This window comes from Aethalodelphis obliquidens, unplaced genomic scaffold (assembly GCF_003676395.1).
Source record: "Aethalodelphis obliquidens isolate GAN/ISIS:26980383/991018 unplaced genomic scaffold, ASM367639v1 scaffold73, whole genome shotgun sequence".
Classification (NCBI taxonomy): Eukaryota; Metazoa; Chordata; class Mammalia; order Artiodactyla; family Delphinidae; genus Aethalodelphis; species Aethalodelphis obliquidens.
Genome location: NW_020838017.1, coordinates 3,211,236 through 3,227,679, shown reverse-complemented (window position 1 = coordinate 3,227,679; position 16,444 = coordinate 3,211,236). Strand labels below are relative to the sequence as shown.

The 16,444-nt window shown below is 59.0% G+C and overlaps 1 protein-coding gene across 1 annotated transcript in view; it reads right to left on the bottom strand.

The window, feature by feature from the left end:
• RET (ret proto-oncogene) overlaps positions 1-11,700 on the bottom strand; it is a 58,324-nt gene extending 46,624 nt beyond the window's left edge. Inside the window, exon 1 of the mRNA XM_027091858.1 lies at positions 11,443-11,700. Coding sequence (XP_026947659.1) covers positions 11,443-11,509 — 67 coding nt within the window. The 5' untranslated portion in view covers positions 11,510-11,700. The remainder of the gene's footprint in view (positions 1-11,442) is intronic.
• Between the last annotated feature and the right edge of the window lie 4,744 nt (positions 11,701-16,444).

Genomic DNA, 16,444 nt, shown 5'->3' with positions numbered 1-16,444 from the left:
TTAATTTTTGGCTGCACTGGACCTTTGTTGCTGCTCACGGGCTTTCTCTAGTTGCGGCGAGCAGGGGCTACTCTTTGTTGTGGTGCGCGGTCTTCTCATTGCGGTGGCCTCTCTTGTTGCGGGGCATGGGCTCCAGGTGTGTGGGCTTCAGTAGTTGTGGCTCGCGGACTCTAGAGCACAGGCTCAGTAGCTGTGGCCTATGGGCTTAGTTGCTCTGCGGCATGTGGGATCTTCCCGGACCAGGGCTTGAACCCGTGTCCCCTGCATTGGCAGGCAGATGCTCAACCACTGCACCACCAGGGAAGCCCAGACAGCTCACTTTGAGAGCCAGCTGCCTCTGTCCATGGGTCCCTGGCTCAGCTCAGCTGTACTCAGTCACAAGCCAATGTCTCCCTGAGGGGGGGAATCTGACAGCTTGTCCCAGTCCTGATGCTGCGAATTGAAGCCTTTGTCTACAAAATCATGGAGAAAACTCTAGCCTCTGCAGGCGTACCCAACAGATGGCCAGCTTACTGCATACACTGGGCGCTCAGTAAATGCCAGGGCTATCTTCTGCCCTGACGCCCAATGACGACAGCAGTCACCACTAGTGCAGCCTTGATTCCAGCCGTAAATTTCTTCTCCCCCAAATGCTGCCAGCAGCCCTCAGTGGGCAGCACGTGCTGGGGTGGCCACAAGTCTGAGTGGCCTTCCTGGTCTGGCCTGGGCACCCAGCGAGGGCCAGCTGCTTGGGCCCACACACAAGGAGGAGCAAGCAGCCATCCTGGCACACACTGGGTGCCCAGGGCTCTCCACGCTCCTGAGAGTTCTGCCTGGTACAGAGCCCGCACTCCTGCCTGCCTGTCTGGTTTGCGGCTTCACACACAGCACAGCTCTCTGGGCCCTTCCCACAATCATCCCTCCAGCCTGAGCCCTCTCTGTGTGGTCCGTGGTGGGGAGGGCAGGGGACCCCATGTGGGGGTGCAGTGTCTCCCCGGACGCCCGTCTTCCTGGGCCCTGGCTGGACAGGGCGGCCGGTGGCCTGTAAGAGCAGCTGGACGGAGGAGGAGAGACCTGAGGGCCAGCCTGTGCCCCAGAGGCCCCACCGGCCCTGCACGGACAGGCAGCCTCCTCCACACGTGCGAAAAGCTCTGCCATGCACACCTTGCCCGAGCTCTCGCTGTAGACCTCACTCTCCCCATCCAACACTGGGAAACACAATTCACCTCTTGCCCTCAGAGCGGAACCGCAACCAGGCCCGGGTCCCCTGACACTCCACCACGCCATGCACGCAGCCCTCTGCTGAGAGTGGGGAAGGCATCAGGGCGAGGCTGGAGTTTGGGGGAGTGAGGCGTGCAGCCGAGGTCTGCAGCCCGGCAGCCCGGGTGCCAGCAGCCCAGACTCATCCCCGGCACACAAGCCCCAGCCTTCTGCTCCCAGAGGCCTGGGGCCCAGGCTGCACCCAGCACGCACCCGGGGCCACCACCCACGCTTCCCCACCCGCCCAGGCCAGATGCAGAGGCCTCGCTCAGATGATGGACGCTCCTGCCCAAATGTGATTTCCCAGCTGATGCCGAGTTAATCACCAGCCTCACTGGCAGTTCTTTCCGGCTTCTGTGCAAAGGAAACTGCCAATTAGGTTACAATTAATTTCTTACCCAGGGCAAGGCCTGGCTGGAAAAAGACTGGCCACCCAAGTGGCCTGCTGATGACTGTGCGGGTCACCAGGCTCGCTCGGCTCCAGGGCTCTTGTGCCCTGCAGCCCCAGCCCCGGCATGGGGGTGATGGGTCAGGACATCCCCGGCCTGGACCCTGGTGCCACTGCTTGGGCAACCGTCCCCTCTCCCACCCAGCAGGGCACTGCGATTCAGACTTAAATCTGTCACCCCACCTATCCAGAGCTCCTCAGACAGAGGTGGTCCTGCCCATCTCTGCCCCTCCCCCAGCACCCCTCTTGCCCTGATTCAACATTAACCGGCGAGCCTTCTACATTCTTCCCGAGAGGCCCTGTTCTAGCACGTTGTCCCACTTAATCAACACGACATCTGCCAGAGGTAACGACGACAGCCAGAGGTAACAAAGACAACTTTGTTCCCTGTCTTACAGAAGGGGAAACCAAGGCAGAGAAAGGCTACCTTGCCCAAGGCCACACAGAGAGTGAGCCAGGACTTAAGCCGAGGGTCCCACCCAGCCCAGTGTTCGTGGCCACCAGGCTCCTCTGCTCAGTGACGGTCGTGCACATGTGTGCGGAAAAGCCAGGGCACCATGACCTCGGACTCCGGGCCACCCACCCACCTGCTTGCTAACCAGGCGGAAAATGCAACCATAAATAACCATCCACAGCCTCCTTCAGCCTCCTCGAAAAGGCAGGAGTCCCTATAAGCCCCTCATGTAAATTTGCTCTTTCACGTCTCAGTGAAAGAGGGCGATGGCCCAGGAAGGCATGACCAGGTGGCGCTCAGCCAGCGCCCGCCTGACAGGTACAGACACAGACATGGCTGCTGTGTGCGTGGGCACCCATGGAGGCTGGGGGCCTGACGTGCCCTTGCCCGCTGGACACAGAAGAGAGCCTTGAGGGTCCTTCACCCTGCCCCTGTCAGGTCCTAGTACCACCTTGAGAAGTGGGTCTAGATACAAAGGAGAGATTTCAGTATGACTTGCGGAAGCAGAGAGACAAGGGCAGAGGCAGGCCAGAGCCATGCTCCTTCACTGCCCTGCTGTATGGCCAGCTCGGCATTCAGCCTCTCTGGGTCTGTTCCCAGCTGTGAACTGGGATAGGAACCCCTCCCTAGAAGCACTGCTGGGACAGAGCACCTGCTGGTAGAAGCCAGAGCCAGTTCTCCTTTCTCCCTCCCTGACTCTTGAATCAGACCTGCCTGGGCCCACAAAGGCTTCCTGCTAACCCCAGCACTCATGCAGCTTCTGGGTGCAAGCTTCTCGGTGGCGGGTGGACTGCACTGCCTTGGTACGTTCTGCTGTCCCGGGAAAACGGCCTCAAGGGACTGGCAGCATGACATCACACAGCTGCAATTACGGTAATCAACTTACACCAGATCCGCCTGGTTATTTTTAGAGTCTGGACTGAGAGTTTAGCAAGACAGGGCAGCCCTGGGTTCCCCTGCTGCTGAGTCCTACCTTGTCAGGTGGGCAGGATGGGTCACTGGTTCCCAGAACCCCTCCCTTCCTCCCACCCCCTGGGTCCTTCACAGGATGGTCTTTGGGCATTGGCACCTCACATACAAGATGTGACACCACTGCTTCTGGGACATTGGAGCTCAATGTGGCTTTAGGGTCCGGGTCTTCTGAGAATGTCCTCAGGGTCCCAGTGGGGTCATGGTGACTCAGCCCCCACAGAAGGACACTGGAGGAACCCATGTCCTCTTCAAAAGGGACCTCCGGCTCAGACACTGAAATGTCCCTGGACAAAAACTGATCTGCAACACTTGGTGGAAATTTGATAGAGCAAACTCAACAACAAACAGACACACCCACCCAATTAAAACATGGGCAAAGGACCTGAACAGACACTTCTCCAAAGAAGATACAAACGGCCAAGAAGCACACAAAAGATGCTCAACATCGCCAATAATTAAGGAAATGCAAATCAAAACCACATGAGATACCACTTTGTACCCAGGAGGATGGATACAATTTAAAAATATAAACAGAAAATAACAAGGATTGGTGAGGATGTGGTGAAACTGGAACCCTCACATACTGCTGGTGGGACTGTAAAATGTTTCAGTTGTTGTGGAAAACAGTTTGCCGGTTCCTCAAAAGATGAGACTTGGAATTACCATATGACTCAGCAATTCTGCTGCAAAGTATACACCTAAGAGAACTGAAAACAGGGACTCAAACAGATATTTGCACATAAATGCTCACAGCAGCACTATCCACAAGAGCCAAAAGGTGTAAACAACCCAAACGTCCACCAAGAGATGAACGAATAAATAAATGTGATACATGCACGCAATGGGATATCGCTCAGCCTTGAAAGGAATGAGCACTGATACATGCTACAATGTGGACGCACCTTGAAAACGCCAACCTAAGTAAAAGGAGTCTAACACAAAGGCCAATTTATACTAAATATCCAAGATGGACAAGGCCACAGAGACAGACGCAGAGCGGCAGCTGCCAGGGGCTGGGGTCGGGGGACTAGGCAACACCGCCTAATGGGTATGGGGTTTCCTTTTGGGGGTGATGAAAATGTTCTGGAACTACACAGGGGTGATGCCTATGCAACACTGTGAATGTACTGAATGCCACCGAATTATTCACTCGAGGACGGTTAATTTTATGTTATGTTCTGGGCACCAGCCTCCCTTGCAGAGAGAAGGACCCTGTGACAGACCAGCCCGTGGACATGGGCAAAGTGCCCCAGGCCCCTCCAGGCCTGGCTCCTCAGGGCTCTGTGCCCCTCCCCGTGCACACGGCCAGGTGTGGAGCGGCTGACAGGGGCAGGGGGGTGGGACACCACGAACAGGAGACAAACGGACTGTGTTGAGACGCTGAGACTGGGGGTTTCTGTCGCCCCCAAGTACACGGTCTCTCCTGCTCACAGATACAGGTGGGTGGGAGGCTGCAGAAGCAAAGGTTCGAGAGGGTCCACAGCGGAGACTTTACGAGGCCCTGTGGAGTCCCGTGTGTGGTCCTGCTGGATGAGTCGCCTAGAGACCACCTGCAGGTGCCCGTCTGACAAGGCTCAACCCCTCCCAGTGGCAAAGCTAGTGCTCACAGAGCTAAGTGTGTGTTAACCCTGCTTCCACAGGCGAGGAGGCAGCGGGTGCTGCGCCCACTTCATGGCTAAGTGGCGGCTGGAACAGAGTCCTGCTTCTCAACTCCATCCTTTCTCCTTCCCAGAAAGAAGAGAACAGACAGCAGTGGACGGCCCACAGGCAATGCTGGAAGGGCAGGATGGGGGAGCAGGCAAGGAGAAAGCCCACCAGGAGCTGCCCCCAGCTTCTGGGTCTCCCACCACTTCACTTTGTCTGTGTCTTTGGCTGTTTCAGAGGCAGGAAAGTTTGAGTAAGAAACTGAGTAAACTCCTTCCCTCCACTCGGACTCCCACCATCGCTCTGTGTGCCCCCAGGTCACCCCCCATTCACCCCGCTCTCAGGTCCTGGCACACAGAATGCACATCTTCCCAAGCATTTTCCAGGCTGTTAGTTAAAGTTTAGGAACTTACATTGTTCCTTTTCCCCTTTTTGTTAAGAGTGAGAACCCTCGGAATTTTCTGGCAATCCCATAGCCACATGGGAGGGGGGGACTGCAACCAGTTTTGACATCCACTGTCTTGCCAGGGGCTTTCTGATTGTTTTAGCAGCGGAACCCTTTCTCCAATCAGAGCGCAGGTCAGGGCCAGTGCTCAGGGCAGAGCTCGGAGCTTTGCCTCCCTCTCCCTGCCACCCTGCCCCTCAGGCACTTCTCTGGAGCCCAGGGCCCTGCGGAACCCAGACAGTAGCAGCCCATGTCAGAAGAGCGAAGGCTTAAGACTGTGATAAGGTGCGACCGCCAGTACCCGACCCTGGGAGGGGGGCTGGGGCCCCCACGGGCATCTCCCCTGAGCAGGTCCCAGAACTGGTCCCTGCCTGCCAGAGCCCACCAGGCATCGCTGATGTCATGGAGAGCCTGCACCAGCTGGACCACCAGGTGGGCACACGCCTGTGCAGGTGCACAGGTGACCTTTCTGCAGAGGTGCCCTGGCTGCTACACTCTGTGGAGCCACTCACAAGGCGAAAGCAAACAGAGGTGTTTGCTCGGGCCCGGCCACCTGCTCTCCTTGAGGGCCCAGGTGGCGCCTGAACTGCCTCCCCCAAGGTCCCATTGGCGTCAATGCGCCCACAACCATGCTTTCTTGGGGGTGTCAGCTCCAGTGGGGGAGGAGCTAAAGGAACACTGGCACCTCGCTGCTGCTCTCACCGCCCCCCACCTTGCCCAGTGGACAGCTCAGAGGGCCACTGGCTTTACATCCTCCAGCCTCAGGGACAGAAGGGGGTCCCAGGGGCTCCCACAATTACATAGCTGTGAGGCCAGAGCTTGATGAAGCCCAGGCGTCACCTGGCCCCAGAGCTCAGGGAAGGTGGACTGTGGGAGGACCAGGCAGGGGGAGGAGGGCAGGACGAGGGTCCTGTCCACAGGGGCTCCCAGCTGTCCTGGAGCTGCAGCCCGAAGAGGGCCCCATCCTCTAAGGTCCTCTGAGGTGCGATGGAGCCCTGTCTCAGGAGTTACAGCCTCCCCTGAACCCCTAAACACGCCGCAACTCTCTGCTGCTCTGAGGCAGGGAGAGGACAGCCCTGTGGGTTCTGGAGGCCTGAGCCTTCCCACCCCTTCAAGGCCCCCAGGAGCGCCCTCTCCAGGCCACCCAGGTCACGGCCCTCAGAGGGACATCCTGGGCCTGGTCTCTCTGAGCCATACCAATGCCCCAGCCTTCCAGGGGTTAAGGACCCCCACCCAGAAAGCGCAGAAGATGGGCCCTTGAAAACCCAGGGGAGGCAAATGGGGGGGGAGGGCAAAAGATGACCCCCGCTGCCATCACACCCCTGTGGCCCAGGGCCAGGAGGGCCACTTCCCCGCCTGGCTGCCCACCATCCCCTCCCACCCTACCCCTCAGCCGGCCTCCTGCCGTGTACCTCAGTCTGAAATCACACCCATACATTTGAGATAAGTGGCTACTTAGGGCCTCCTTTACTGCCCATCTCTCCCTACAGGGAGACAGCTCTGAGGTCAAAGGGACCTTCCATTGTCTCCCGGAGTGCATCCCTAGCCCCGGAGAAGCTCCCCAGGCGGCAGGTGGTCCCTCGGGGAGTGTTTGTGGGCCCATCACTATTACTGTTACTGTTGAGTCACTCAGAAAAACAACTGCAGAAATGAGAAGGAAGAAGAAAAAAACGAGGAGAAGGAAGAAAACACGAGAAGGAGGAGAGGACACGGGGGCTTGAGCCTGAACACTGCGCCCACACAAGGAAGCGTCCCCTCTCACGCCCACGGGAAGGGGGAGGGGTTCCGCAGCCGAAATGCAGCCACTCCTATAGGACAGAAGGCATCACTACTGTTTGGGGGGGCGCTTCTCCAGCTCTGCCTTTTTCCCAGTTGGGCACTTTCTTCTCCCAGTCTGTCCTGGAGCCCCGGGCAGGAGGGTCCTTTCTTGGACAAGGAGACACAGTTGTACCCATGTGCCCTGAAGTCCAGCCCCTCCTCAGCACAGTAGCGTCTGTCGGGTTCTGGTTCCCCAGGCAGAGGGTGGGTGCAGGGGCCACACATCCAGCCTACACCACCAGCACAGAGGCCTCTCTTCCTGCCACACCAGAGGACACACGCCCCTCCCCTGGGGCTGGCTATGACCAGACCCCAGCTGGTGGCAGTTCCCGGACCTGCAGGACTCCCAGACATCAGCTAAAGCAGCGGTCCCACCTGAGCATCAGCCAGACCCCGAGGGGCTCCTGATTCAGGTGCTGAAGCACAGTGGCACACTTCCCTCCCAGACCCGGGCCAGGCTGTCCCCAGGGCCCCTGGAGCCCCGAGCAGGAGGGTCACCAGTGGGTGAGTGGGCTCAGGGCCACCTTCCTCTCCCAGGACCCCTCTTGGTCCCCACCGCCACTGGCCCAGAGAAGGGGCCCAGAGGACCCGAGCGGGGAGACACAAAGTCCTCTCCATGGATTCAAGTTCACAGGCTGTGGGAGCCTCAGTTTCCTTACCTGTGAAATGGGAAAATAAGGCTACAACCTTCAGGGTTTCGGGAGGATACAGTGCGCTAGCAGACAGGCAGTGCTCAGGACGGGACCGGCAGGCCATGAGCCCCCTGGGGGTGGCTACTGCTGGCATCAGCCTTATCCGGTGAAGACCAGGGGATGCAGGAGTCCTCTCTCAAGTCACAGAGGCGGGAAGGCCTCAGAGGAAGCAGCAGCTTCCTGGCCCTCCCTTCCCCTTGGCACCCCATGCTCCAGTTTAAGAGATACCATAATTTTAAATGAGTTTTCTCCTCCCCTGGCTGAAAGGCCATTAGCTCCCCATTAGGTGAATGCGTCCCATTTTCTTCTCACCACCAAGGAAACAGTGATTTACTTAGCTGTCCCTAAAGCAATTCTGCAGAATAAAGGCAATTTTGCAATGGTCTCAATAAACTTCCCCATTTGCTTTCTGCTCACAGACCCCACCCTGAGGAGCCCACCAGCTGACCCAGCCCTTTGGTCCCTGAGTAGGCTGGACTCTGCTAGGGCCCAGGACAGCCAGTGTGGGCCACAGGCAGCTCCCAGAGGCCAGAGTGGCTTAGTGGGCGGGGGCGGAGAGAGAGAAGGCTGGGCCCAGGCAAGCCTGGTGGAGTAGGACACCACTCATCTCTGGCCAAAGAGGGAAGGGGCTGAAAGGGAGAGAAAGAAGTGAGCAGGGCAGCCCTCCTGGCTGAGGGGCTGCTCTGGGCACCTGCCGGTCCAGGCAGAAGTGGCAAACCCAGGTCCAACAGCAGAGGGGTGGGCCCAGCAGCCTGGAGAGGGGGCTGCTAAGTCGTGGCCAGCTTTCCTTTCTTCAGTACCTGGGAGTGAGAGGCCCAGAGGGTGTGCACGCAGAGAGGGCAGGTCTTTCCTTGTGGCTAGAGGTGCTGAGCAAAAAGGGACCCAAGAAGCCAGGCCAGAAAGATGAGCGATGTGAGGCCTGGTGAGGAGCAGCTGGAGGTCAGGGAGATGGTGATGGGTGACGGGTCAGCCTGAGACATTCAGGGGGATCCCCAGAAGCTGGGGCTCAGTTTCTTCATCCATGCCATGGGGATGCCTGTGCCTGCGCTGGAGCAGCAAAAGGCCAGAAACTTCTAAGAACAACTTTTAGATGGAAGTTCTTTAGCTCTGGTTCTAGGATACCCAGGGTTGATGGGCTGTGCTCCTGAGTATGAGCGGGGAGGGGCAGGTGTCCCTGTGGGGGGTCCCAGTGTGTGTGAGTGGCAGAGACAGGGACTGGGTTCCCTGGGGGAGGGTGGAGTGGGAAGGGCCAAGCCACGCTGCGTGAGTGTGTGTGTGTCCACAGGCCTCATGATCACATATCCTTGAGAAAGGGCAGAAGTGTGTCTTAGTGATGACCAAGAGTGAGTGTGAGTGTGTGAGCGTGGATTCAAGTGTGTGTGTGGGGGGGGGGCCGTGCGTGCGCTCACACGGATACCAGCGTGTGGGTGAGGAGTCCTGCCTTACTCTGGGAGTCTGTGTCTGGGTTGGCACCTTTTTCTGAAGGTGTGTGCATTCACACACAATGAGAGTGTGTACACGAGGAGGGGGGCACACCGTGAGGGTCTGTTTATGCCCCAGGACCTTGCTCTGAGCATCCCTAGGCCCTCGAGCCCACCCCTGCCAGCCCTGGGGCAGTGCTTCCCTTCCCCGGCCGCTGCCTCTTCATCTGGTTGCCTCCCTACCCTCCTCTCGTCAGTCCCCCAGCACAGAAGAGAGCTTCGCGTCTCGGGGAGGTGTCTGGGCCAGCACGGGAAGGCTTTCCTCCTCTGGAGACCCGGCCCATCCCCCAGGCAACAGGCCTGGCCACAGGAGGGCTGCGTCCACGAGAGGGCGCCCCGGGGCCGAGCTGCTCTCAGCCTGGTCGAGTCTGGGTGGGAGCAGCGGCCCAGCTCACTGGTGGCGGTCTGCAGCAGCTCACTGAGAGCCAGGCTCAACAGCTCCAGCACTGCTACTCCGGGTAGAGGGTGCCCGCAGGCCTCTCCACGGGCCCGTTGTCTCCTCTTGGGTATCGCGGGGCCACCTCTCAACCCCCAGTGCCACCAATCGTGGTTTCTTGCTCATCCCATGGGAGGGTGGGTGAGGCAGGGGACTTGCTTTCCCTGGATTGGAGAGCCTTTCTCTGATCACCCAACTCCATGCGTCCAGGCTGTGGAGAAGCCACCTGCATTCCCGCCAAGTGTCACAGGCTGCCCTCGCACCCCTACCCCCCAATTCCAGCCCCCCACGGCCTCAGCTGGGACCCCTGACTAAGCGTGGGACAGGCACAGGAAATCCTCCACAAGCTTCGGAGGCTGCCCAGCACGACCTGGCTTCCGGCTCACACCTGATCACCCGCCCACAACTACAAAGTTGCAACCCCGAGTTACAAGAGGTCTTCTGAACACCTTGTGTTTACTTCTGCCCTGCCTGCAGCCTCCTCCTGCCTGTTTTCCCCTCACAGCACTGGACCCCCAGACTCCCGATGCTTTTCCCCATTCTTCCCCAGGTCAAAGAAAGGGTTTCTCCCCTGCCTTCCCTATGATGGGCTGGGGGCCCGTTCTAGCTTCAGTATCTGCCTCGTGAGCTCAAGATGCAGTCACACAAATGAAGCCTTGGGCAGGCCTGGGAACCCAGAGTCTGTGCAGGACCCAGGGCCAGACGCAGGGGATCACCACCTCTTCTGTTCCCAAAGGCCACAGGGAGAGAAAGCCCTTTGTAAGCAGAGGGGGAGGGTGGCCGGAGCTCCTCTCTCAGAGGGCAACTTGGTGCATACTGAGTACTGAAGAAGAGGAAGTCAAGGACAGTTCGAGAGAAACTAAAATTCGTGGTGTGTGGGCAGGGGGGCGGGCAAAGATTCGACAGCCTTGGGGTTCACTCATCCCGTCAGGGTTTTGGGGGTGGAGGCAGTGACCAGCCTTTGCAAGGCCACATCTAATCCTCCCAGCACCGATATTGGCGGCACACCGCCCTACTCCACTGCAGGATGGTCAAAAGCACTTGGTGCAGGTCGGCCCAGAGCCGTCAAATGGTCCCAAAGGCCGCACCTTCAGGTGTCCCCGCCTGGCATCAGCGCGGGACTCGGAAGCCGCGCGTGGGAGTGGAGCCACGGCGGGCCCTCAGCCGGCTGCGCTGGGCCAGTCCGAGCGGGCCCTCGAGGGCAGCCTCCCTAGAAACCACAGCCTTTGGGGTTTTTTAAGGACTAGAGCGGCAAAAACGCACAAGGGAAAAGCAACCATTCTTCAAAACAGCAGATCCCGCGGCTAGCCAGGGTATCAGAGCTGGAGGAAGAATGCACCGACGTGTAGAGCGACAAGGAAACGAAGACGGAGCAATCTTTTACAGAAACACAACTCCTCCCCGCCCAAGTCGCAGACTTTCTAGGGCTACCTCACCCGCCCTCCCCCACCTGCACCGAAACGGCTACAAGCTCCGTTCGGTTCGCTCCAAGACGCTGCTGTGGTGCGAGGCGCCACCAGGCTGGGGAGCGCGGCTGCGACAAGGGCCCTGGGCACCGACCCCGGCCACCCGGCCCGCGTGCCGCTCCGACCCGAGTCCGGCTCCAGCCCGAGACCCGCCCAGTGCGCGGGGCCCGAGGCGCCCTGCACACCACACCACCCCGCTCGCAGCCGAGCCCGGGCGGCCGGCAACTGCGCAGCCCGCTGCCCACCGCAAACAGAAAGGCGTTTCCGAATGTGTCCACTCAGCCGCTCGGCGCGCGGTGCCAACTTCGTCTCGGCCGCTGCGGGCACCAGTCCCCGGCAGGACTCACCTTCGCCGAGCAGCGGCAGCAGCAGCAGCAACCGCAGCCCCACGGTGCCGGCCGTCGCCTTCTCCATCGCCGGTGCACGCTGGGGCCGCGGCGAGAGGGACGGTGGCTTGGGCTGGGGGTCTCGGCGGCGGGGTGCGGCGCTCAGCCGGGCTGCCCCATGCCCGGCCGGGACGCGGTGGACGAGATGAACACTGCGGGCGCAAAGCGTCGGGGCACGGGCTCCACGGTACTCTCCGCAGCTGCGCGCCGGGCTCCGGTCGCGGGGCCTGAGGCGAGGCGGGGCGGGGTGGGGCGGGGCGGTGAGGGGGCGGGGCGGGCGGGGCGGGCGGGGCCCGGGTGCGGGCGGGGTGCGGGAGTAAGGGCGGGGCACTGGGTACCCGCCCAGGCGATGCCTGGTGCGGTTCCCGCGGGGCGCGGTTTAGGAGACCAGTGCCGGACGCGGGGTGCGGGCCGGGCGGGGCGCGAGTAGGGGCGAGGTGCGGGACCCGGGGTACCGGCCCGCCAGCCGCAGCCCGAATCCGCGCACCTCCGCACGCACAGCCACTCTTCCTCACTCTATGCGCCCGCTCTCGGTCTGTGCGCTTCGACCTTCCCCGCCGCCCAGAGAGGGCAGGGAAACCACGGGGATGCGGGGGTGCGCCCGAGTGGACGTGGAGACTAGGCAGGCGCCCCGCCTCCAGGCTCCGGGCGCGGTGCGCATCCTCAGCCATTTCTCGGAGGGGGGAGGCGCGGTGGGAGCGCGGCCTCTCTTGGGGCCGGAGGCGGGAGGAGGGGAAGTGCCCGGGTGGGGGAAGGGGAGCTTGGGCGCTTTCTGCGCACGCCGGGGGTGAGCCTGGCCTGTGGCTTCCAATGTCCGCGGTCGCTCTAGGGGTGTCCTAGGGTTAGTTTGTGAACCTGCCTCTTTAGGACTGGTCCAACCAATGAAACCAGGAAACTGACTCTGGAGCTGGCTTTAATGGGGTGCTTGGAGGGTAGGTACTCCCTCTCCCCAACCAAACAGAAGAATTCTTAGGATGGGGGGCTGACTGGGTAGCAGAGCAAGTAGCGAGGAGGAACTGGAGCCCCAAAGAATTTAATTTTTGCCCCAAGAAATGATGTCCATAAACACATCCAGTACTCAAAAGGGAAGACTCTGGGTCCCCAACATGGGGGGTCCTGGAGGTTGGAGGTGAGCTCTAGGCCTCTGTGGGAAAAGTCCACTGTTATACTCCCACCCGCTAGCTGCCTTTTGTGGTCTGGCCCTCACCTAGGCACAGAGGAATGCAAGCCTAAGGGGCCTTGGGGTGGGAGGGTCCAGGGTACCTAGGCCTGGGGTGCCCCTATTTCAGTGTCTCTTCTTCCGGCTGTGCACAGAGCCCCGCCCTCTTGCTTGGCTGAGCTCAGGGCTGAATAAGGGCTCTCTGCACATCACTCTGCAGATATGAAGTCAAAGTGAAGTCACCCTCGCAGGCATGAGGAGGAGCTGCCAAGACAGGCTGGCTGGGGGCTCTGCCGGCTGAGATGTCCAAGCCGGCCTGCTGGCTGGAGGCCAGGGCACAGTGCTGCCAGCTCGGGAGAGCCACCCTGCGGCCACCCGACCTTGTGTTGCCTGCCTCACGCTCCCCGAGCCCCAAGCCCTTGGATTTATGGGGCCGGAGTTGGCCGTGGGGGACTCCCCTGGGTGTAGACAGGCCCTACCTCTGGTGCTAGTAACAACTACCAAGGCTGCACATTCAGGCCTGTGCACAGGGAAGGGACCTGAGTGGGAAGGGAGGGCCTGAGGGGAACTTCTTTGTTACCAACAGGCTCCTGTGGCAGAAGAATGCAGAAGGAAGAGGGGTCTCCTGGCCCATTCTTCCAACCAGCCCCACCCCTGTGCCCCCCCCAGGGACCACCCTGGCCAAGCCTTGGCTGACACGGGCCAGGCTGGATGTCTGGTTGTGCTCCGTGTGACCACCTCAAGGACCCATTTGAGGCTGTGTCCCTTCTTCAGTCCTCAGGCCCTTCCACTCTCCTCCACCACCCTTGGGGGTCTTCAGAGGACATCTGACACTATGCTGGGGACATTGCCCTCTTCTTAGAAAAAGGTCTGGGGAGCCTCATATGTGTATCCCTGTACCCTCATATGTTGTACCCCTGTACCCACATGTGCATACACCTGTGTTCACATACAGGGATATGGGTGCATACCCTCACCCGCGTGCATGCCCAGAGATCTGACCAGAGGAGGATCCGGGAAAGCACAGAGGTGAAGTGCTTGGCTTGTTGACCTCGGGTCCTGCATATCCGTAAGAGACACCCCTGTGAGACTCAGACAAGGCCTGACCTCAACTCTGCCCTACTCACCCTTCCATGGGTTCTTCAATGGAGTTGTTTTTCTCCTCTGAATTTCCTGCCCCACCTTCCTTTCCTCCCTTCCTTCCTCTGCTCTCCCCTTCTCCTCATTCCCCTCCTTCCCTCCCATTCCCTGCAAGAATCTCTTCTCCATTCCTTTGCCCCAGCACAAGAACCAGGCTAGCTGCCTCACTGGGGCCTCAGCGTCTTCATCTGTAACATGCAAATAACGATATAGTAACTGCCCTGCAGTGTTGTGAGGCTGAACCCAAATGAAGCATTGACAGAATCAGCACAGTTTCTGGCTCCCCAGAAAATGAGCTTTTTTTTTTTTTTTTTTTTTTTTCTTCTTCCAGGGTCCTCTGAAGTCCAAGGAGCTGTCTGGGTGGGAGGCTGGGGGCAGTGACATTGTGTGAAGGTTGAAGGTGTGCTCTGAGTTGTATCCTGGCTGGGTCTCTGGTCTGTGTGACCTCGGCATGTTTGCAACGTCTCTGGGCCTCAGGAAGGCAGAGCTCCATCCCCCCAGGTGCCTGAAGACAGGTGAGTCCCCGGCAATCAGCATGAGCTGTCACCGTCACCATTGATTCCCATCGGCTGTGACGCTGAGGCCGAGGCCAAAGTGGTCAGTGGACATTGCTAAGGTAACACGGAAAGCAGGTGGTCCCTACAGCAAGCTGTCTGCTGCCCTCAGCTCTGGCTCCCCACTTGTATAGGTAACGAATCACACCCTGTATGGGATGGCAGCCAGTGAGACCGGCCTGTAGGAGCCAACACCTGTCTCTGGCCCTCCCCATAGGACCTGCAGCTTTCTCAGTGATAGGAGGGAGAACCCTGGCGCCCCAGAGGCCTCTCTGCCACAGCAGCACTTATCTGCGCGTATACTTACACATTCAGGAGCAGTGGGTTGATTCATGCTGACGCCTCACTGAGGCTTTGGGGGGCTTGCTCACACCGAGTCCCCAGCCCGAGGGTACCACTGGAACCTGATGGGGCCTCAGGCCTGGCAGTGCCCGCCTCTTGCCTCAAGGACACCAAAGAGAAGGCCCATCCTGGCTCTCGAGTGAGCGTGGTAATAACAGGGAGCTTGAATTGGCGAGTCTGGCAGATACGGCCTGAATGCTTTTTGGAAAAAGCATCTCCCAAGGCAGTTTCATAATCTGCCTTGTAATGCAGATTTAGACAAGTTTTTACGAATGCACTTTTTAAAATAGGTCTTAATGGATCCTTTGCAGTAGTTACAGTCCATTGTGTAAATGCAAACAGAAGGCTTTTTGAAAACATGTATTATTGATCAGAAAGGCAGCAGCAATTAGAAGCCAGTGTGTCATATCATTCAATACACACTTCCTATACAGCCCTGCTTGTGCTCTCTCATAACTTTCTGACAAATTATCCTGTCCCTGGGAAGCCCTTTCTTTTCCCTTTTGCTTCTGGGAGCGAAGGAGGACCTCCCCATCAGTTACTAGCTAGAGGTGAATGAAAAATGAAGCTTCCCCTTTACCATCGCAAAACCTGTTTACGACTTCTCCGGTTTCAAGACTGAGATGGCAAAACCTTCAGGTAAGGTGGACGATGCTTCTCAATTTGGTCTCCGGGCCACAGTGAAAAAAACCAAAACAAAACTGGTGACAGATAGCATGTTCTGTGGGAGGGCAGAATCACAAAGCTGGGGGGGTCTGAGCCAGAACCCTGCAGGGGAGCCTGCTTTGTGGGAGGGGTGTTCAACCAGGGTCCACAGGGAGGAGCTCTGGATGCCCCTCCCCAGTCATGGAACCTAAAATGATCCACTAGGATAAAGCTGAGACTTGTTTTTGCTTAAAAATCCATATTTGGGTCTGTATTTCACCCGATCTGCACATTTCCCATTTGCCCTTCTTCTTGAAAAGTTCATTTATTTAACAAACATTTGCTGGGCACTCACTGTATTCCAGGCACCCTTTCCAAAGTCCAGTGAACGAAACAATCTGGGTGCTTCTTAAGGACAATCATCAACACGTAAGGCACACATGCAGCCCAGTCAGAAGTGACCCCAGATGGGGTGAGACGCGGGGCGGGGTGTTTATCAGGGCTGGATGTCCTGGAGAGCTGACTTTGGGCAAAGACAGAGCTGTGGGGACAGCGCTGCCCGCAGGGAGCAGGGAGGTGACAGGACATGCCCTGGAGTTCCCTGCGTTGCCCCAGCAGGGACAGGAGGCCGTCCTTTGTCTCCCCACGATAGCATCTTCTCAGCAGCCTCAGCTCACCCCTCTGGAAGATGCAACTCTGGTCTCTGAGAGGGTTACAGCCTGCAGGATCTGCAGAGTGAAGACTCTGACCTGGGCAGTCTTTTGGAGCCGAAAAAACGTGCTGTGCTCTTGGTGTGCTGACAAATAGGAAGTCCGTTGACTTAACACCCTACGATGTCTTCCAAAGCCTCCCTGCCCAGGATGGTGTGGGCTGCAGCTCCAGGCACAGTGTGCAACTTCCACATCCATCTCAGGCCTGCGGGTGATGAGGCGGTGCGCTGTGAGCTGGAGGAGAGGGGGAGAGGGGGGCCAGCCACCTGCCCTTGTGGGGGGGGCCAGGGTGTGAGGGCACAGCCTGGGTGGCTCCCCCAGTCCCCTGTGCTTGCAGACAGGCCCAGGAGAAGCAGAGCACTTACTTGCCCCCTTCTCCCCACCCCCACCCCGGAAGTGCCCCGAAGACCTCG